The sequence below is a fragment of the Gadus macrocephalus genome, chromosome 12 (assembly GCF_031168955.1).
Source record: "Gadus macrocephalus chromosome 12, ASM3116895v1".
Classification (NCBI taxonomy): domain Eukaryota; kingdom Metazoa; phylum Chordata; class Actinopteri; order Gadiformes; family Gadidae; genus Gadus; species Gadus macrocephalus.
Genome location: NC_082393.1, coordinates 10,887,619 through 10,910,887, shown reverse-complemented (window position 1 = coordinate 10,910,887; position 23,269 = coordinate 10,887,619). Strand labels below are relative to the sequence as shown.

At 50.1% G+C, this 23,269-nt stretch overlaps 2 protein-coding genes across 2 annotated transcripts; one reads left to right on the top strand and one right to left on the bottom strand.

Annotated features, from left to right (window-relative positions):
* Positions 1-329: 329 nt before the first annotated feature.
* On the bottom strand, positions 330-1,679 carry LOC132469681 (zinc finger and SCAN domain-containing protein 29-like). The gene is made up of 3 exons (XM_060067673.1): positions 1,310-1,679; positions 856-1,032; positions 330-639 (listed from the first exon to the last, which is right to left on the bottom strand). The coding sequence occupies exons 1-3, from the start codon at positions 1,677-1,679 to the stop codon at positions 371-373; spliced, it is 816 nt and encodes a 271-aa protein (XP_059923656.1). The 3' UTR covers positions 330-370.
* A 17,432-nt stretch (positions 1,680-19,111) lies between these two features.
* LOC132469543 (uncharacterized) lies at positions 19,112-22,756 on the top strand (the record flags this gene model as incomplete). Its single annotated transcript, XM_060067531.1, has 1 exon — positions 19,112-22,756. A coding segment is annotated over one exon (2,310 nt), but the record flags the coding sequence as incomplete, so codon positions are not given.
* Positions 22,757-23,269: the final 513 nt, after the last annotated feature.

The window sequence follows — 23,269 nt, the reverse complement described above, 5'->3', positions numbered from 1 at the left end:
CAATCCAGCCCACAAGATTAAAACCTAGGTTGAATTGTTCTAAAAGCCGGCTTGCCAGGATGTGGGTTTGGATCGTGTTAAAAGCTGATGAGAAGGCATCTTACTGGTTTCCCCTATTTTAATTGAAAAGTTAAGCAATGCTGTCCACTTTCCCCATGTGTGAAATGTGAGACATCCCGAACTGTGGGTGTGTAAACTCAACTCAAAGGTGACCATAAAATGTGCATATGGAAAATGTGCATAAAGCAACTCCTGCTTTAGTATATATTTTTTATTAATGACAAAAAAATACAGGAATATTGACATTAAAAAAACAGCGTATTCACAAAAAAAAAAAAAGGTTCAGAGGGTCAGGCCCTGAATGGCTGGATCACGGAACAGGGTCGCGGTGTCCAAACGCCTGCACCAGCTGGCTGATGCTTTGGAGGAAGGCGGTGTTGAAGGCTGCAACTTGCGCCATCTGCTGCATTGCGCGTTGATCCTCGTGCAGTCGAGCATCGATGGCATCCTGTACGGCCTCCTCTCGAGCGACCCGGAGTCTATGGTCCAGCCGCTCCTCTTCCCGCTCCTGCCGCCTCTCCTCGGATGCCTGCATTTCCCGGATGCTCGCTGCAACGTCACTGGCCCTACTTCTTTTGGCTGTAACAGAAAGTAATAGTGGACATCATACAAATTGTTTGAGCAACTTCTCATTGTACTGATATGCAGGTACACACAATGTATAATTACACTCCAATTCCGATTACTAAAATGTGGCAATGTAGGTGTGGTTCGATGTAGCTCAACTTTCATCTGAAATGCCGTAAAACAACGTATTTTGTAAACATGTGTAGCAACGTGATTGCTAGGACTTACCAAAGGCAAAAGGCCGTGGATAGGTGGGGTTGGTGGTGCTGCAAAGAGCAGCACTCTCCGCTGGGACTGGTGTAGATGTCCTTGGTGGTGACGTTGGGCTCACACAGCGGCTTGACCCCATGTCTTCGTCCTCTGGGAAGGCCGAGTCAGGCACTTCCTGGCAGCGAGGTTCCACACCTGAAAGTTGCAAATTAAAGTCAGTCAGGCCAACTGCAACAATAGCTTACTTAACAAATGACTAAACAAAAGACGTAATCACCGGAATGGTAGTAATTTCTAACAAAGGGCTGCCAGCTTACTGGCTAGCAACCCAACACAACAATTAGATTTAATGCTGTGAAATCATCCCACTTTCTTAAAACCTTAATGCGCATATCTAGCAATTATCAAGTCGCTGTTAATTATTACCAACAGAGCACAGAGCTCACAGTAGCAGCTATCTAGCAAATCTTACCGGTAGGCTCCAACATGGACTCGAGCAGAGAGGTGGCCGTGTCGATGGCCCCCTCTCTTCCCCTACTCGCCGGTCGGTGTCCGTAGATTGCGTCCATGATATCGAACCACTTCCACATCTTTCTGTGGACGCCACTGCGGCTGTTGTGGTCTTTGACCTTCCGATACTCGGCCCGGAGCTTCTTGCATTTCCGCCGACACTGCTCGGTGTTCTTTTCGTACCCCGCAATCGCCATTCGACCAGAAACCAGCTGGAAGACCTTCTCGTTCCTCACTGCTCCATCAAGCTCCCTCTGCACGTCTACCTCCCCAAGAATGCCGAGGAACGTCTCGACCTCCTTGTTCGACCAAGCGAAAGTTTTAGGAGCCATGTTGTTAAGAATAATACCTCGTGGCTACTGTTTGTTCGTCTTTATCCCCGCGTCGACCGGAAGTGACGATTCTGTCGACCAATCAACGGAGGGGGGGGTGTAGCTAGAATTCCAGGGTACCCTTTCAGGCGTCTGGTCTCGTTTTGGGTACCGCAACGGAGGAGTCCCCAAAATGGGGTCGGAACGGGTACGGCAAAGTCCGGGTCACGCCCACTTTTGGCGGTGGAAACGCGATCCGACCCGCACCTTTGCGATCCGATCCGTTCCACACCCTGCAGTGGAAATGCGCCATAGGACTCTAACCCAGACCAAAGGCCTTATTCTGGAATTCCACCCACACACAAACTCAGGACTCTAACCCTTATACAAATACAAACTCAGGACTCTAACCCTTATACAAATACAAACTCAGGACTCTAACCCTTATACAAATACAAACTCAGGACTCTAACCCTTACACACCTCTTCTCAAAAGAGTTAAAAAATAGAAAATAAAGGGAAAGTTAAAAAGGCATTTTAGTCAAATAAAATAAAATAAAATAGAAGTAGAAGCGGAGTTCTGCACGCTGCAAGGATTTGCAAAAGAGGCTAACGCTAGCAACAGGTGTCAACTTGTCAAGGTAACGGGTGAGAGGAAACATGGATAAGCTAAGTCCACCAACACCTATGCCGCTAACAGGAAATCTGTCTGATAACGGGAAAAGGTTTAAGCAGAGATTCAACATCTATATGGCTGCAAGTGGATGTGGAGCAAGGGATGACAATAAAGTAAAAGCGTCAATCTTGCTGCACGTGATAGGTGAGGATGCATTGGATATTGTGGTAACCCGCTTCCCAATGTGCCGGGTTCCAGGTATGAATCACACGTTGAAAGAGGGTTAAGCTGCACTCTGCATTTATTGCAATGATCTCCCACAGGGAACACAATCACTATCTATAGGGCCTCCGTGAGCCTCTTGTCGATCGTGATCTCGAGCACTTACTTCTTGCCACTCGCTCCCGTTCTTCTCCCTCGTAAGTTCTCGTGCTCCTTTTAAGATGGCTCCCGGGCCTTTTCCTCCCTCCGGCCAGATGTCCCCTATCTCGCTGATTGGGGGGAGAGAAGTGATGCTCTCTGTCACCGGTTAGTGGGTGGCGGAGGAATACGCCGCCCAACACTAAACCTCGGTACCGCCCGGGCCGAGGTCTAAGGGGCGGGATGCCACACTCCTCCACCGCGTGCTCAGGCCTCAGGTAGACGGGGAACCTACCCAGGCAGGTATCCCGATGTGACAGGGTGTCGGCGTTGGCGTGCTCCCTGCCCGGTCGGTGGTCCACCTTAAACTGGTCCTGGAGGGGCAGGAACTATCGCGTCACCCGGGCGTTGGTGACTTCAGGGGGGCGTGGTCGGCGACCAGGGTAAACTCCCTCCCTAGGAGATAATACCTGAGTTTATCCAGGCTCCACTTGATGGCCAGGGCTGCCTTCTCTACCGTTGAGTAGTTCCACTCGTTCGGTAGTAGCTTTCGGCTGATGTACGTGATGAGGTGTTCCTCTCCGGCCCGGACCTGGGACAGGACTCCCCCCAGTCCCACCTCCGAAGTGTCCGTGTGCACTATAAGGGGGGAAGCAAAGTCAGGGGTTATGAGAACCGGGCCCGAGCATAGGGCCTTGGCCGGGTTTGCAGTGAGGCCCGCCTTTCGCAGCTCCCCCAGCACCGCCCTCAGCTGGCATTTGTGGACATCCCAGCAGTGACTGTAGACGATGATGTCATCTATGTAGGCCGCTGCGTAGGCCTGGTGGGGCCTCAGGAGCTGGTCCATCATGTGCTGGAAGGTGGCCGGAGAGCCATGTACTCTGAAGGGGAGGACCCCATGGGGTTGAGAACACCGTCTTCTCCCAGGCAGCCCGGGTCAACGGTACCTGCCAATACCCCTTGGTCAGGTCCAAGGTCGTGAGGTACCGGGCTGGTCTGCTTCTGGGCCGGGCTGAGGTCCTCCCCCACCGGAACCTCCGGGATCTCGCGTCGGGCCGCCAGAGCCAGGGGAGCAGGGTCAGGGAGTTCCCCTCCCCCTCTCCACTGCAAAATGTTTATGGGGTATATTTGGGTAGGCTTCCGCCTCCCTGGTTGTCTAACCCGGCAATTTACCTCCCCCACATGTTCAACCACCTCATAGGGTCCCTGTCACCTGGCCAGGAACTTGCCCTCTGCCGTGGGGACCAGGACCAGAACCAGGTCCCCAGGCTGGAAGGTTCGCAGCTGGGCTCCCCGGTTTTAGACCCTCGCCTGGGCCTGCTGGGCTTGCCGGATGTGTTCCCGGACGATGGGCCACACCTGGGCCATTCGGTCCCTCACCTGTTCCACGTGGTCCAGGGTGGTGCGGTGGGGGGACGGCTGGCTCTCCCATGCCTCCTTGGCTATGTCCAGTATGCCGCGGGGCCTTCGTCCGTACAGCAGCTCGAACGGTGAGAACCCGGTGGACGCCTGGGGCACCTCCCGTACGGCAAACAGGACACGTGGCAATAGCTGGTCCCAGTTCTTACCGTCCATGTCCATGGCCTTTTTAAGCATCTGCTTCAGAGTTTTGTTGAACCGTTCCACCAGGCCATCCGTCGGGGTGGTAGACTGAGGTCCGGAGCTGCTTCACCTGCAGGAGTCTAAGTAATTCCTTCATTACGCAAGACATGAAGCATGAGCCCTGATCTGTTAAGACGGGTGGCGTAGTCAACCAGTACCAGGATGTATCGTGTCCCCGGCTGGTCTTGGGGACACGATACAATTTCCAGAGCTATTCGGTTAAAGGGGGTTTCTATAATCGGCATGGGGATAAGGGGGTTCTTGACTGTGGCCCTAGGCGCTACCCTCTGGCACTCGGGACACCCCTGACAGTGACGCTTGACATCCCTCTTTACCCCCGGCCAATAATATCTCGTGAGGACCCGTTCCCGGGGCTTGTCCATGCCCAGATGGGCTCCCAGGAGGTGGGTGTGGGCCATAAACAGCACCTTGCTTACGTACTTTCGAGGAACTACTAACTGTTCCCTTACTCCCCCCTCTCCTACCACTACTCTATATAACAGTCCCCCCTTAGTGCTGAAGTGTGGGTGCGGCAGGTGACTCACCGAGTCCCGGGTCTGTCCGTCGTGGGCCAAAACGTGGCTCCAGGCATGTTTTAGGGCCTCGTCTTGGCCTGGTTGGGCCGAGCCTTCCCCCCTCCCCGGTAAGAAGTCCGAGAACTCGATGAGGGTGGAGCTCTCCGGCTCCTCCGGGGGGTCGTGTTGCTCGGACACCGTGAGGGTTTCCGGGGTGTCGGGGTGGGGTCCCGGCGACCCGGACCGGAAGCGCCCTCCTCTCCCCGTGTGGATCGGGGACCCCAGTGGAGAGGGTCCGTTCCCCTTGGACCCTGGTCCTCTGCCGTCGACTCCCCGGGGGACGACGGGAACCGTGTGGCCCAGTAGGCCTGCCGAGCTCCCCTCGCCCCTCTGCGGGGGGGCTCTCTCCTGCCCCGGGATACTCCAATCCCCGCCCGAGCCGTGCGCACCCCGTGTGGTGTCCGGACGACCACGTGGCAGGTCTCGTAGTATCGGGTGTCCCCGTGCACGCAGGCCACCTCCATGGGTCTCCCCTCCCTTCCTCCCGCCAAGTCGGGGTGGAGGAGGGTGACCACGCTGCCGGTGTCCTGTAGGGCCTGCGTGTCCTGGTTCATGACCGGCGCTGGTAATGTCGGGCTTCCGGGCAGGTTGCCAGCATACAAGGCGCGGCCCGTCCCCTTGTCCGTGTAGGCCGACGGCATCAACACGTCCCGGTCTCCAGGGCAGTAGTGGGCTATGTGGCTGGGCTGGCCGCACTCGTAGCACCGCCTCCCCTCGCGACTCTCCTGGGTCACGATCGGTGGGTCAGGTGAGGGTGCAGAGGCCCCGGTCGTGGGTCCCCGTCGGTCTCGGCGGGTCGTGGGGTAGTCCCTCTTAGGGTGCGATTTGATGTACGTAGAGATCGAACAACAGTAGTTTACAATAAGATCCCTGTAACGTATACATTTGTGTATGTACCCATCTTAGTAACCTTGAAGTCTATGTTTATAAACAGTGAATTGTGCAAAAGTTTCCTGCAGGACAAACAACAGGAAGAAGGTATTTTCAAAGATATATGTGATGCGATTTTGTGGCGAGCAGTGCGGGAAGGATGAGACGGGAGCCTATGTTAAGAAATGGCGCAACTCTCGTGCCCCATACACACGCACGACTACGAGAACTGCCTTTATTTTAACATGACACACAACACACAGCGCACCACACACCCGACCAACGTGGCGTGGCGGCAACACTACACACAACAAGTAAACACTCAACAACACACAACTACATTCTACCGACCACACACCCCAAACCCGTAACCCCAACACATAAAGACAATAAAACCCATTTTCCCCAACCGGTATCTCGGATCCCCAGAATCCCCGGCGTGACCCCCGTAGGAGTCGCCACAGTATTATGATAAATTCGAGAACGCAAATCCCAGCGCCTCGTGCCCACTGCCTCCGTCCATTGACTGATCCCCATTGACCTTGAATGGGGACGGACGCGCAATGCATTGTGGATCCGTTCGCTCCGTTGGAGCCTTTGGCTCCGTCAAAAAGTTTAAAAAATTTCAACTTTTCCGGCAGCGACGGATCCGTCATCCAATTAGATTGCGTATGTAAATGTGTGCAATGTCTCGGGCTCTGACGACCCGGAAAGCTCCCCCATCCGTCAGCCAAGCCTTCTGACGTCCTTTGACTGACGTAGAGTCAAAGAAGGGGATACACAAGCTGGGTTGTATTTATTTTATATTGAGGAACCTCCCCCCAAAATGCAATTCTGTATTGATGAATATTCATGTTGTGGCACTTTTTCGCTCACAAGACCTGAAAAAGTATAGATTTAGTGAAATACTGAAGCCTGATGATGATGTTAAAAAACTAGAAAATGAAGGAATAGAAGTGCCTTTCTTTGACTCACCATTGCTAGGGTCCATTATTCAAGTAACAGGTGATAACCTAGGTTTACACGGGCTGTTTGGCTCTGCAACGTATTGTTGTCGATTTTGTTTAACCACTAAGGAAGAGCTTCAATCTGACTTCACCGCAGATCACCCTAGCTTGATTTTTCGTACGAAAGAAGTCCATACAGAACATTGTGCAGCTATATAGGAAGATCCTATGTTGGCGTAAACATTTGGTGTCAAGAAGACATGCGCGTTTTTTTCACACTGGATAGGGTCACTTGTGGGAGGGGAGGAGAGAATTCACCAAGGTTAAAGCTTTACCTGGTGAGGAAAAACGAGCTGTCAGTCCAGTCTGGATGCCTGTTGTGGGGCTATCAGGTCGAGCTCCATTTAGGACACTGTGGTGTGGTGCGAATAAAAGAAATTGCACGCAGTTATTTCTGGTGGCCAGGCCTGGATGCAGCTATAGAGGAAAAAGCAAAGTCATGCTGTGCCTGCCAGAAAGTGAGAAACCTCCCGCAGCTGGCTCCCTTACATCCTGGCATGGCCTGAAGAACCATGGCAAAGAGTCCTCATAGACTTTGCGGGACCACTCGAGAATCACAAGTTTTTTAGTGGTGGTCGACGCTCACAACAAATGGCCTGAGGTGGCTGTCATGAAGAGCACCTCCCCAGAGAAAATCATCGAAGAGCTAAGGTCTATCTTCAGTCGCTTTGGACTACCACAACAGCTCCTAAGTGATAATGGCCCTCAGCTAGTGTCTGAAGAGTTCAGGATATCTATGGAAGAGAATGGTATTCAACATATCAAGTCTGCGCCTTATCACCCTGCTACAAACAGGCTTGCGGAGAGATTTGTACAGACAATGAAGCAGGCTCTAAGGTCCTCTCAATGTTCCCAGTCCCTCAACCGGCACCTCAGTGCGTTCCTGTTATCATACAGAAACACACCTCATGCTCGACAAAAGTGTCCCCTGCCTCAGCTATGTTCAAGAGACAACTCTGCACCCGACTCAACCTACTGAGACCTTAAAAGACAAAAGAGGTTGTACACCTTAACCAGAGAGCTCAAGTGGAGTGACGAGGCAAAGCCGAGCTTCAGAGTTTTACACCCGGAGACAGGGATCTCGGCCGGAACTACACCAAAGTTGTGAAGTGGATACCGGTGACAGTTGTTGCACAAACAGGTCCTGTGTCATATACGGTGGAAACCAATGACCAATTCGTTTGGAAAAGACACCTTGATCAACTGCTCCACACTACTGGTGTGGAGCAGTGCCCTGAACCCTTTCCATCAACCGAAGAACCCCTGCAACAACCTTCAGAGATGAAAACTGTTCCAGACAGACCTACTCTGGTGCTGACCCCCAACAACCTGTCCCCAAAACCTGGGCCCATGGCGTCCTCACCACAAGAAAATGTGATAGACTTAACTACAGGTCATACTTACCCCAAAAGAAACAGACGACCTCCTGATAGACTGTCATTGTAGTTTAGAGGCTAACCCTCAACATTGGGGCAGAATAATCCCCAAAGTTCAGTCTAGGAATTGAGATTGTCTACCCTCTTTCCCTAGTTCAAGCTTTGGTTCCATAATAATAATAATAATTTGTTAAACGTTACTTTGGAAATATTAGATGCTTTCTTTTAGAGAGAATATTGAGACAGTGAAATGTTTTTGATTTTGTAAGGTTACATCTGAAGTAAAGGGGGAGGGATATGTTGTGTATTGACTGTTTGAGTTTGTCCCTCCTGGGACGCGGTCATGCCCTCTGTTCTACGTGCTGACGTTGTTGTACGTGCCTTCTCTGAGTTCAATGCTAAAGCAGTGAATATGAAATGCTCACGGTCTCGTGTCCTTATTAGTTGTTGTACTAAGTAGATGATATCCAAGTATACAACAGACACCTCATGACACTCTTATGATTCTACTTCCTTTCGGCAACTGGGGCCAGATTTTGATTGAGTTGCCCAGTTGGTGACGTATGGTTTACTAGTGACGCGCATAAACATGGCTGAACATGAGCGTTTTACACGATATAAAAGAATCAACCATCATATCACATACTTTTGACACTTTTGACTTTTGGATTATTAAAATGCATGTATACACCTTAGTCGGACTAAAGTCGAATCGAATCGAGTTACTCATAGTCGGATTATGACCCCTAGATTATTCGATTGTTAGTCAAATTGAGTGTGCATTTACACGGTCAATCGCATTGGAATCAGATTACGCGTTCTGTGCGTGCTCAAGATTTTTCCAGGGGGCCATTAGCCGGAAGAATAAAGAGGCCGGTGAGGAAGCCGGAAAGAGGAAGCCGGTGTCGTGCAAATGTAGTTACCCCCTGTGTATCATTATCAACATGCATTCAGTACACACTACACTTCTGTTACGAGAGTAGCGTATGTGTGTGCGCGAGAATGGCAGTGTGTGTGTGAGTGTCTTCAGCGAGTGAGTAGACGAGCAAGGAGAGCGAGCGGTTGCGCATGTCAGTCTGGTTGTGTCTGTGCAAACGTGTACTGGAACTACGAATAAATCAGTGGAACTACGAATAAAGTACCCGGCCTGTCAATAATTGGTGGCCGCTTCATCCCGACCTACGTATAAGCATACCCACTGCCGGTCAAAGTGAAGGGTGTTACCCCCAAAGAGAACATCAGCCCTGGAGGGAACGTCTCTCCTGTGCTTCTACTACGGTCTGAGAGCCGACTTCACCCAAGACTGAATTAAAAGTACATGTCTTTCTAAATGTTGGTCATCAACATTTCATTCATTGTGCCGCGGCCGAATTGACGGGGATATTCTCTGATATTATGAATCTTAAAGGTGCCATGATGCCTGAATCTCAAACCATCGCGTTCTCCGATGTTCCTTGTTCTTCCACGTCCACATCAATCTGAAGTAGACTGAACCATGGAGGAGAAAGGAATTGTTGCCGGACAGCGCTTAGGCACCTCTCCCTCCTGCAGCGCTGAGGCGGTGGTCCCTCGGCAGCGGGAAGCGGGGCTCAAGCGGGAGACAATCGCGGCCAACAATCCCTTTCTCCTCCATGTCGTGGTTCATGTTCTTGAGGGAGTCAAAGCCATAGTTCCTTTCCCCCAATTCATTCTCAACCATGGCTGAGATAACCCTTGCTATGAGTCTCGCTGTAGAAATACCAGAGACGAGAGTCCGACATGTTATGCGCCATAACACCGAGGGCCCTATCTTGCATCCGGCGCAATTGACTTAATCACTGGCGCATGTGTCGTTGCTAGTTTGCAACTGGTGCAGAGCGTTCTTTTCCCTTTTCCGCCACTCGTCGGTAAATTAGGGAAAGATCTTGCGCCCCAAGGGGCGTCTCGGCGAAAGGAGGAGGCGTGACGGATCCACAATGGAACGGATCCACAATGCATTGCGCGTCCGTCCCCATTCAAGGTCAATGGGGATCAGTCAATGGACGGAGGCAGTGGGCACGAGGCGCTGGGATTTGCGTTCTCAAATTGATCATAATACTGTGGCGACTCCTACGGGGGTCACGCCGGGGATTCTGGGGATCTGAGATGCCGGTTGGGGAAAATGGCATTTATTGTCTTTATGTGTTGGGGTTACGGGTTTGGGGTGTGTGGTCGGTAGAATGCAGTTGTGTGTTGTTGAACTGGCGCAAACGTTCCCTGGCACTATCTTGCAGTTTCAGAAACCACTTGCGCCACAAACCAGTAAATACATGGTTTAAAGTCAGTTGTTCAGATGCTATTTTAAGGGCGCATGCATAGTGTTGCTTGTGCACCTCGCGCATACACTTTGCTTCTCTCATCTACCTAGCCACACATGCTTGGTTAATTATTTGGGACAGAACTAGCCTGGATACCAGCCTGAACTCAGCCCACAAAATTTTTGGTCTGGGAGATTCAGTCTGGAATTGAGCTAGTTGGGAGGTATTCAAGGCCTCGAAAAAGTGATCTGACCAATCAAATTGTAAGGGCGGGCTTTATACGTTGATGGACAGATGATACACATTAACGTAATCAACCACGTCACCAAAGAGCGCTCAGTTCGAATTCGTGTTCAACAAACATGGCTGCCGCTGGAGAGCTAAGAAGGGTAGATTCTGCCATTGAGTCTGTTTTAGAAGACCTCGACAGCGCCTTAATTCTGAAAGAGGAACAGAGAAACGCAATCAAGGCGTTTGTAGATGGAAAATATGTTTTTGCCGTGCTTCCTACAGGATACGGGAAAAGTTACATTTATCAGCTGGCCCCGATGGTCGCTAAGAAGTTGTGACACAAGGAAAACCCAGTGGTCATTGTGGTTTCTCCATTAGTCGCACTGATGGAGGACCAAGTAAAAGAGGCGACCGAAATGGGAATCACGGCGATGCAACTCGGCGTGCACGACGAGGTGGAATTAATCAGCGGTTGTTGCCAGCTCCTTTTCGGAAGCCCGGAATCCTGGCTGCTGAACAACAAGTGGAGAGACATGTTAGGCTCCGAAGTTTTTCAAGCTAACATTATAGGTATCGTCGTGGATGAAGTTCATCTAACTTACAAATGGTAAGAGATGATCTTGACTGTCTGACTTAGTAAATAACTCACAATGTCGTGATATGAATCAAATGTTGTAAACATAGTACCATGGATGTCGATGTTCGTTAACTCAGACACAGAGTACAATCATAACGTTAGTGTCATTGTAGCGAGATAACTTCCAGTTCAAACCTTCTAATGTACTCTTTTATTTCCATCAGGGGTCAGGCTGAAAAAGGGCAGACGCCATTTCGCGAGAGCTTCGCCAAGTTGGGAGAACTTAGGCCCAATCCCGTTTCTTTGCTCACTGTCTCAACCCTACATCTCAACCCTAACCCTCATTGCTCATTGCTACCCCTCATTGCTACCCCTAACCGATCACCTACCAAATGGGACAACCCTATCCTGTGATGTCATCATGGCCTCCCCGTGCCCCCTAGCAGATAACCAGACCCCTGGTAATGTTACAAGTGACAGACTGGCTGCCATTGTCTCGGGCAACGAGCAAGACCCATTGTAAAGATGTTTAACCTGAAATGGTATTTATATTTAGTAATTGGCATGTTTAAATAAAGTGTTATAATTAATTAATTAAAAAAATAATACTATTTGTCCCTCGTAATATACCTTTATTTTGAATGTCACTTAGCTACAGGTTAAAGGTGGTATTAGGGTGCACTCACACTAGGCCATCTGGCCGTGGCCGTTGGCCGTTTTCACACCTAACCGTGCTCAAATGGCCCCATTGTTCTCTGGCCTGCACTCACACTAGGCCGTCTGGCCGTGGCCGTTGCAGCTGTGGCCTGGCCACGGAAGGCTCTTGTACATACGTCATCACGTCGTAACACGTCATCACCAAGCGTCCGCTGCATGGACCATAATAAAGTCTGCCGCCAGTCAGAGTTTTAACAACAATGGACAACAACACAGAGAACACACCAACAGTTGAACCGCTTGACGCGATGTTTACCGTTTAATGGGAAAGAAGGCTTGTCGCCTTTATTATGTCCGTGGTCGTCGCATTGACTATACGTCATCCAGCTCAGGTTGCGTAGCGCGTGTCGGCTCATTAGCATCTGTACCGTAGCGGCCCGTAGCAGCACACCTCTCCCAAGTGGCCAAATTGGCCCGGCCTGGCCAGACTGGCCACACTCACACTGGCAGATTTGAGCACGGTTAGGTGCTAAAACGGCCACGGCCACGGCCAGATGGCCTAGTGTGAGTGCACCCTTAGATAATAATCGGTTATGAACAAGAACACTTTAGAAGAAACACTTTATTTAAATAAGAAACACTGAACCACACATCTAAAAATACACACACATGCATCTAAAAATACACACACACGCACACCTAAAAATACAAACACACACACACACTCTCTCTCAGCTTTTGAGAGAATGGTGGAGAATCACATCTTCTCCACCATTCCGCCAACTTTGCCTCGCTCTCCTCATGCCTCGCCTGCCCCCTGGCACTCTCCTCTTGGAAGGGGTGTCTGGGGTGGTGGAAGAGGTGCCTGGGGTGGAGGAGCATGAGAAAGAAAGCGAATAAGAAGGAAATAGGAATTATATGCCAGAACTGGTTGATATGGCCATATGTTATGCATGATATATAATAGCTATGTACACAATATAGTCCTGCCAAAAAATACATTGATTAACCATGTAATATTACTAATATAATATAATATATTAGTATAATAATACTTATAGAATATTACTAATATAATATAATATATTAGTATATATACTATTACTTATAGAATATTACTAATATAATATAATATATTAGTATAAAGCTTATTTTTAACCTGGAGTCACTAGAACATGGAAGATCTGGATATCATACGACATGATATCCAGCCCGGTCGTATGCAGCCCGGTCTGCAGCCCGGTCTGCAGCCCGGGCGTCGCCCGGTCTGCAGAGCCCGTGATCGGGCTTTGCAGCCCGGCCGAATACCGGGGTCGGGCGGCCCTTGAAAGTCGGCCGCGGACTTTCGCGATCTTCCGCGAAAGTCGGCCACAGACTTTCGCGATCTTCCGAGAGTCCGCGGCCGGGCTTCGCAGAGTATGCAGAGTATAATTAATAAAATAATTACTAGTTAATTACAGAGAAAACACTTACATTTGTGTTTTTCCAATCCTGTCGCATCTTTTCGCCCTCCATCTTGTCTAGGATATTTCTTGATTTTCCGTTTTCTCGCAAGGTATTGTGGGAGCAAGTCAGAACTGAAGCGCTTTGAGGGTGCCCATCGAAAATCTCAATTTTGAGGGGATGTTAGCCCTCCCCCTACCCCTTAAACTACCTTTAAAATGGTAATGGGACATGGCTCCACGGCGCGTGAACGCGCAACAGCGAGGGTTAGGGCTGAGATTTTGAAGCAAGCAAAGGAATGAGATTCAACCTTAGATCCCTAGTTAAAGCTGGTACAAAAAAAAGTACAAAACAATAAACTTCTTCCCTGTTCAGTCTTCGATGTTTTCTACACTAAGTGTTAATTCACCACAATTATTGAAATCAGTTGCATAGTTACAGGAACGTAGGAACAGTGCACTTCTAAACTGGTTGCCCATTCAGTTGCAAATTGACCATTCATTGGGGTGTTGCTTTGTATGTACCCACACACCATGCCCATACTGATAATCCCTTATAAGTGATCTATTCTTAATATATGTCAGTACGGTCATTACAAAGTTAGAAATGATACTACTCAACATTTCTCATTTTACTGTTACTCATTGCTTGCTTATTGTACTGCCATATATTCCAGGTACACCTGTGCTGGCAATGACTGCTTCTGCTGATCGGCAATCCAGAGCCAGGGTTATGAAACAGCTTCAGATGGACAATCCAACCATTTTGGCTCTGAGCCCAAACAGAACAAACATCAGACTGGGTGTGATTAAAGTACCTGCCCAGACCCTGGACTGCCTAGACTGGATTGTGAAGGATCTGAAAGAAAAAGGTACCTCCATATTGCCAGTAATTATCTACTGCAAAACTGTGAAGGCAGTTGGCAGAGTGTTCTGCCATTTGAAGGGGGAACTCGGTGTAGATTCCTGGGTTGACAGAGACCCTGAGAAAAAGACTGAAAACCTGCTGATAGGCATGTTCCACAGCCAGACACTCCCTGAGAATAAGAACAGAGTGCTGTCCTCTCTGAGTGGTCAGGGTAGCTGCAGAGTTGTCGTGGCAACAACAGCTCTTGGGATGGGCTTAAACACATTGTGATGTATGGGTTACCAGATGACGTTGAAGCCATGGTTCAGCAGGTCGGGAGGACAGGCAGAGGTGGATCGCAGGCACATGCAATTGTTTATGCTGTCCGACAGCATTCAAAGCTTGACCCAGCAGTTAAGACAGTACTAGAGACTGGAGTCACTAGTTGTCTGCGGAAAGCTTTGTACTGCCATTTCGAGGAACACACCACATCTCTTGATCCAGGACATCTGTGCTGCACCCACTGCCATTCTGTTTGTTCTTGTGAACCTGAAGGTTGTGGGGAGCCAATCCCCATATATGAACACTTTCAAGGGGAGGTACCATCACCTGACAAACGCAGAATGGTCACACATGAGGACAGACTTTTGATCAGGGACCTGTTACAGACCTACAGAAGAAGTTTAGTTTGGGACAATAAAAAACATACTTTACACAGTCGACACAGCCTGCACTGGTTCTATTTCATTCCTACTGACCGCCAGAGGCGGTGCTTTAGCACTGGATGTTCCATCTCGCGCATGCGCAGGTCGAGTAATTATACCAAAAAAGTCACCTGTGACACCTGGGTGACCCGAGAAAGTCTATATATTCCGGAGTCACCCGAGGTTCTGTTCCTTCTATTTTCTCGCGGTAGCGTACTAGCAGGACACACAAACATTGTTTGTTGTAAGAGATACCATATTAGCTTGTCGCAAGTAGCCTTGTAACCCAAGGGTTGGTGCCTCGATTTAACTTCGTCTACCAAGGGCTGCGACTTGCAATTAGTTTGATTTCGGCAGGGGTGAGTAAAGTGTGTAGGCTACGCGTAGTCGACTATCCGTCGGCTAGCGCGGCAGCTGATTTCACCTTTGCTTTAATTTGCTTGGAGCATTAATTGGCGGGTAGTTTTTCAGTCGCTGTGTTATTCTTTCGGTCTCGCACCGTTTCTCGGGTGCGTTCGCCTAAGCCCGGTTGCTCATTTGTATGCGCCAGTGTCGCTTGGGGTCCAAGCCGCCGTCACTGTATGTATTTAGCCAGTTGCGCTCTTTGATTAATCGCCAGTGAGTGGCTTGGGTTTCCAAAAGCCGTCACTGTATTTTCCTGGCGCCGTCACTCTATTGTCGGGCGCATTATTGCTCGGGTGCTCTCGCCTGTAGCTTGATTGCCTAGCCTGCGCTGATTGCTCTCCGGTGGGCTGCTTGGATTTCCAAGGCTCGCCGTCACTGTGTTGTTGCCGGGGTGTCACGTCGTTGCTCGGGTGCTCTCGCCTAAAGCTCGATTGCCTAGCCCAGGGGTGGGCAAACTTTTTGACTCGGGGGCCACATTGGGTTCTAAAATTTGACAGAGGGGCCGGGCCAGGAACAGATTGATGGAACAGATGATTGTTTGTGTGAACTAATATAAATGACGTGTAAAAATCATCACACGAAAGGATTTGGCCTTTAACAGGTAACATTTTTTATTTGCAAGAACATGAACAATGCAAAAACATGTCGTAACGTGACTGATCAAACATCTGAGGCCTGCGCCCAAACAAAAATTGTAAATAATAAATAATAATAATAATAAAAAAAAATTTACCTCACTGCGCCCAAACCAAAATTGTAAATAATAAATAATAATAATAAAAAAAAAAAAATTTTTTACCTCATCTTTATTATTTACATTAACAGCCACGCAGGCTGTGTGTAGGAGATTTGGCTCCTACCTCGCTGCAGCAGCACATCATCTCTTTCAGTTTCAGTGGGAACAGTGTTGTTGATCTCCCAGTTTTGCCAGTGCATCCAAGTCTGGAGTTATTTTGGTTGTGGCAATTCTCAGGATAGAGCTGAGGTGCTGATCCGTTAACCTCGATCTGTGACGGGATTTGTTGGCGTTCATGACGCTGAATGTCTGCTCACACACATAAGTCGAGCCAAACAAAGTCAGCATCTTCTGGGCAGCCCTCCGGTTTGGAAATGTGGCTTTGTTAAGTGAAGCATAAAAGTCATTCAGTTTAACAGAGTTGAACTTCTCCTTTAGGACGGCGTCAGACTGAAGATCTATCAGTTCCAACTGCAGCTCCTCTGGTGCTGTGTCAGGGTCTTGTGACAGGGGACAGGACACCAACTGAAGTGACGGTTCAATTTTTTCGAAATCAGAGAACCTACGGCTGAATTCTCCATGCAGGTCCTCAAGTGATTTGCAGTATTTTTTTGCGTTTCGCGGTGCCTCTTCCTGCATGGCAAGTGTGGGGAAATGAGCGAAAGTTTTGTTCGCAATTTGTCTGGAGAACAAAGTGAGCTTGGAGATGAAGGCTTTCACATGTTTGTACATGTCGTGAACAAACAGATCTTTCCCCTGTAGTTTCACATTCAGCTCATTCATGTGTGACAATATGTCCACAGCAAACGCAAAGTCACTAAGCCAGTTCTTGTCGCTTAGCTCAGGGAACTCGTCAGATTTCCCCATCAACTCCAAAAATGCAATGATGTCATCTTTCAGCTCCCACACTCGTTGTAACACTTTCCCCAAACTTAACCAGCGGACGCGAGAGTGGTACAGCAAGTCCTGATGATCCGCATCAGTTTCCTCCAGGAACGCGATAAACTGACGGTGCTGAAGTCCCTTTGCTTGTATAAAGTTCACGAGTTTTACGACTGGATTCACGACATGATTAAGCTGCAATACAGACTTGCACAGGGATTCCTGATGGATGATGCAGTGAAGGAAAATAAGATCCTGGTCAGGGTTTTCCTCTTTCACTTTATCCGTGATTCTTCTCAGCAGCCCAACATTTTTGCCAGTTAAATTTGGCGATCCATCCGTTGTGACATTGACAAGTTTACTCCAAGGAAGCTTCATTCTTTCGATGACAGCAGACACCTGGTTATACAAGTCCTCTCCCACGTTGTTCCTTTCATTGACTCCATGGTCAAAAACTCCTCTGTTATTGTAAAACTGTCGTCAATGCCTCGGATAAAAATGAGGAGCTGAGCAGTGTCTTTTACGTCCGTACTTTCATCCAGTGCTAGTGAATATAACTCAAAGGAATCAGACTTTTTGTTTAATTGGCTGACTATATTTTCATCAATCAGTTCCACACGGCGAGTCACAGTCCTGCGTGATAAACTGACATTTTCAAATTTGCTTTTGTTCTCCGGGCACAAGATATCTGCTGTCTGTACCATGCATTCTTTTACAAACTCGCCTTCAGATAAAGGCTTGCTAGCCTTTGCTATTTCGTATGAAACCAAAAAACTTGCCTTGGTAGCTGACTCTTGAATCGCAGTTTGTCGGTGAAAAATGTTTTGCTGAGTCTTTAAATTAGCCGCCAACCTCTGAGCCGTAGCCACCCGTTCTTGCGTTGACAGATTGCTAGCGTAGTTCGCATGTTTCGTAGTAAAGTGACGGCTGATTTTGTACTCCTTGAAAACCGAGACAGTTTCTCTGCATATCAGGCATACAGCCTTCGATTGGAATTCAGTGAAGAAGTATTTTCTTGTCCACTCCGTGTTAAAAACTCGGCACTCATTGTCAACTTTTCTTTTTCGTGATCCACTCATTTCACAGCAGGGAGCACCGTATCTAATTCAGAAATATAAACAAACCCTGTAACTGGCGCTACGGCCCACACATGCATTGCGAGATCATGCGCCATCTAGAGGGGAAATGGGGGCATTACAGGAGAAAGGTAAAATGTAATTTAATAATAACAATATTAGGACAAGTTCCGCGGGCCGGCTTAAAAAGCCCGCGGGCCGTAGTTTGCCCATGCCTGGCCTAGCCTGTGTTCATTTGCTCTCCAGTGGGCTGCTTGGGTTTCCAAGGCTCGCCGTCACTGTTATTGTCGGAGTCAAGTGTCTCGTCGCTCGGGTGCTCTCGCCGGTAGCTCGCCGTCACTGTTATTGTCGGGCTGTCGCGTCGTTGCTTGGGTGCTCTCGCCTAGAACTCGATTGCCTAGCCTGTATTAATTTGCTCTCCAGTGGGCTGCTTGGGTTTCCAAGGCTTGCCGTCACTGTTATTGTCGGGGTGTCGCGTCGCTCGGGTGCTCTCGCCTGTAGCTTGCCGTCACTGTTATTGTCGGGGTGTCGCGTCGTTGCTCGGGTGCTCTCGCCTAAAGCTCGATTGCCTAGCCTACTGATTAATTTGCTTGCAATTAATTTGCCGACATGCTAAGCGCCCATAGTTGTGTCACCTGCATGGCCTCCCTGCAGGCGGAGGATGGCCATGACCACTGTTAGACCAGCCGTGCGAATGGCCCTGGCAAGACTGGGGTTGGATGAAGCTCTTGTTTCATCTGCACCTGTGAACGCCTTTTTTCCACAGGCCGCTCAACCTTCCGTTTTCTCTTTGCCCCCCTCTGAGCCGTACATCGCAGAGCTTCATAGATGCTGGCCAGATTCAAGGGCTCTCTCCCATCACACTAGTGATAGCAGAGGTCTGGCAACTATGGCCAATGCTGATTCTTATGGCTTGGACCGGTTAGCTCCGATTGAGCCTGCTATAGCGTCCCTGGTTGTCTCCCCGGACGAGGCTCTGAGAACCGATGCGCGCTGCCCTCGGCCCCAGTGCCGGATTACAGATGACCTCCTTACCAGGAGTTACAACATTGCTGCCCGTGTGGGACGTCTTGGGAATTCGCTCTCTCACATCGTTCTGCCCCTGTCTCAGACTATACGTGGGTCAGGTGCTGATCCTTCAGCACAGACCCTCAGTGATGCTTCACTGCAAACTTGAAAAAAAAACATGACTAGGGAGCTAGGCAGGTTAATGTCAACTGTTACGTTGGCGCGCCGCCAAGTTTGGCTGGCGCAGTCACCACTTTCGGAGGTGTGTCGACGGACCCTCCGTTCTCTTCCAGTGGTCCCAGGCCAGACATTTGGGCCAGCTGCTCTTCAGGCCCTGGAGCGAAGTGTACAGGTTGGCCAGGCTAGCCAGCAGTTTGCTAGCTTACGGCGTGCACCTCTGCTTCATTCTAGGCCGGGGGCCTCTGCGGTACCCCGTGCCTATAGCTCTCAACCACGTTCAGGTGGACAATCGAGGGGCCAGCACTTCTCAGCACGGGCTGACCAGCGCCGTAGCTCTGCGCCACGGGTGGCATTTCAGGCGCCAAGAGGTTCGGCGCCCAGCCGCCGCCCCCCCAGGGCCCCTAGGGGCAGGGGGGGTAGGTACTGAAGTCCAAGGGCCGGTCGTCGGACGCTTTTCTCAGCAGCACTTGAGCTACTGGCAAGAGCAGACCACAGACCCTTGGATAGTGTCCACGCTATCCAACGGGTACACACTACAATTCCGACGCCGGCCCCCAACTTTCAGCGGGATCAAGGTTACCGTGGTCACCAATCCCGACAGATCCCTGGTCCTGAGACAGGAAGTAGTCACCCTCCTTGGGAAGGGTGCTATCGAAGTAGTAGAACCACAAGAACAGCTCGATGGGTTCTACTCAACCTACTTTCTGGTACCGAAGAAGGATGGCGGGTTTCGCCCCATTCTGGACTTGAGAGGGCTGAATCAGTTCCTCAAGGTTCTTCCCTTCCACGTGCTGCGTGTTGCGGACGTCCTCCAGGCTATCGCTCAGGGGGACTGGTTCGTATCAATAGACCTGAAAGACGCTTACTTTCACGTCCCTATTACCCAATGTCACAGGCGGTTCCTCCGCTTTGCTTTTCTGGGCAACGTTTACCAGTTCAGGGTTCTTCCGTTCGGGCTGTCTCTGGCCCCGCGTATATTTACACGGTGTGTAGCAGCAGCCCTGTCACCATTACAGGCCACAGGTATGGCGATACTGCCATACCTGGACGACTGGTTGGTCATTTCCCCAACTCGGGAGCAGGCGGTCAGGGACACAGCCATGCTCTTCAGCCATGTGGACCGGCTTGGCCTTATGGTCAACTTTACCAAGAGCAACCTTACACCATGTCGGGTTGTGAGCTATCTGGGGCTGGTGCTCGACTCGGTGGCCATGCGAGCCTGCCTCTCTCCAAAGCGCGTAGCTACCATTCTGCAGCTGCTACAGCGCTTCAGGCGGGGGAAGTTGCTGGAATACAGCCTCTTCCTTCGACTGATAGGTATGCTGACCTCAGCATCCATGGTGGTCCCACTAGGCCTTCTGGAACTGCGTCCCCTTCAGATCTGGGTGAATGGTCTCCACTTGGACCCCAAGTGGCAGAGACACAAGATGGTCAGGGTGTCTGGGCGGTGCCTTCGGGCCCTCAGACCCTGGAGAGAGAGGGCATACCTGATTGCGGGGTCGCCCTTAGGGAGGATAGCTTCCCGGCGGGAGGTTGTGGAGACGGACGCCTCCCTTTCCGGCTGGGGTGCAGTATGGCAGTGCAGGACTGTCAGAGGCCAGTGGGATGCCCAGCAGAGACTGGAGCATATAAATGTGCTGGAACTCCTTGCGGTGTTCTTAGCTCTCAGGGACTTCCTTCCAGTTCTGAGGGACCGACATGTTCTTGTCCGGACAGACAACACCTCCACAGTCTACCACGTCAACCATCAGGGGGGCACCAGATCGAGGCAGAGCCTGCGGGTCACGCAAAGGCTCCTTCCGTGGGCGTTCCCCCATTTTCTAAGCCTGAGGGCTGTCCATGTTCCAGGTGTCCGGAACACAGCGGCAGACCTTCTCTCTCGCCAAGGGCCACCCCCCGGAGAGTGGAGACTCCATCCGGAGGTGGTGGGGATGATTTGGGACAGGTATGGCAGGGCAGTGGCGGATCTCTTTGCTTCCGAAGAGACCACCCACTGTCCCCTTTGGTTCTCCTTGACGGAGAGGACCAGTCCCCTAGGGCAGGACGCTCTGGCTCATGCTTGGCCAGACAGCCTGCTTTATGCATTTCCCCCAATTCCCCTTTTACTGGCAACGCTGGACAGGGTCCAGCGTGGCTGTCACAGCCTACTTCTGGTGGCTCCACATTGGCCAGGAAGGCCATGGTTCCCACCATTACTGAAACTCCTCAACGGAGAGCCTTGGTGCCTCCCTGAGAGACAGGACCTTCTGTCTCAGGTAGGCGGACGCATATGGCACACGAATCCTGGCCGCCTGCGGCTGTGCGTGTGGCCCCTGAGAGCCAGGACCCACTGCTGACGTCTTGCGACCAGTCAGTGGTCCGTACTATTTTTAGTTCAAGGGCACCCTCCACTAGGTTGCTCTATGCAAACAGGTGGAATTTGTTTTCACAGTGGTGCGTGGGGCGGGGCGAAGTCCCGGAGACCTGCTCAGTGGTAGTGATACTACACTTTCTGCAGTCTGTGTTGGACAACAGAAGAGCTGCGTCTACCCTGCGTGTTTATATGGCCGCGATCTCAGCCACACACGCAAGGGTGGATAACCAGACGGTAGGGTCCCACTACCTAATTAGGCAGTTTCTGAAGGGAGCCCAGAGGCTTCAACCGCCGCGATCCCTGAGGGCACCATCATGGGACCTGAAAGTAGCTCTGAGGTCCTTATGTCTACCCCCATTTGAGCCACTAAGTCAGGCAGACCTGACGCGGCTGTCCATAAAGACGGCATTTCTCCTTGCCATTGCAACTGCAAAATGGGTCGGTGAACTCCATGCCTTGTCAGTAAGTCAGGCGTGTTTGCGCTGGCACGCAGATGGGTCAGGAGTGGTGCTCTGGCCGAACCCATCCTTCCTACCCAAACGATTGTCTCCCCATCATGTAAACCAATCAATCGAGTTGGCTGCTTTCAATCCCCCAGGCTCTCCAGGGGGTGCAGAAAGAGTGTCAGACCTGTTGTGCCCGGTGCGGGCGCTTAGGGCATACGTTGAAGCGACAACCAGCTTGCGTAAGACAGATAACCTCTTTGTCTGTTACGGGGGCTGCAGGAAGGGGGCTGCCCTGTCGAAACAGAGACTCTCCCACTGGGTTGTGGATGTGGTCTTGAATGCCTATAGGGCACAGGGGCTCCCTATGCCCTTGGCCGTTAAGTGCCACTCTACCAGGAGTATGGCTACTTCATGGGCTGCCTTGAAGGGGGTTCCACTTCAGGACATTTGCTCCGCAGCTACATGGTCCTCATCATGTACGTTTGCCCGATACTACAGGGTTAATGTCGCTGCTCCTCATCCTGTGGCGACGGCTGTCTTGTCGGCGGCTTCGAGCCCTTGATTGAAGTGAGCACTCTTCGTGACCTTTTTGGTATTAGTCATCCAGTGCTAAAGCACCGCCTCTGGCGGTCAGTAGGAATGAAATAGAACGATAGTTACGTATGTAACTACGGTTCTATGAATTCCGGATGACCGCCAGAGTTCTCTGTCACTCAGACTTCTCAGATTCCGCGAGAAGATCCAGTTGGAACAGAACCTCGGGTGACTCCGGAATATATAGACTTTCTCGGGTCACCCAGGTGTCACAGGTGACTTTTTTGGTATAATTACTCGACCTGCGCATGCGCGAGATGGAACATCCAGTGCTAAAGCACCGCCTCTGACGGTCATCCGGAATTCATAGAACAGTGTACACAGATATTTGACTTGGAATTCATTATCCATAATCTACCTATATTCAAACTGGAACATGCAAAAGAAATACTAAGAATTATGCATGAGGTTTTTGATGACCTCGAACAGAGTCAAAAATAATTGTTTGATGACAGTGTTGTTCAGGATGACCGTGTTCAGGTTGACATGTACTACACTGGTTACTTTGATGAAGAGGATGAGAATGAGGAGATACAATCATCAGCAAGTAGCTTGGAATCAGGCTTGTCAATGTTGAAGATCTCAGACTAGCTTCAAATTGAGCCTCAAACTTCTAGCTTCAGGGTCCTGTTGTGCAAAAGCCTGTTTTACCTGTTATATTTATACCTTTGAATAAAATTGACATTGTTTATACTTTTCTACTGTGTTTTTGCATTTTAAAAAGAAACAATAAGACAGATGTCAATAAAGATTTTTAATACCTCCACATAATAGGTATTTAATATCTCCAT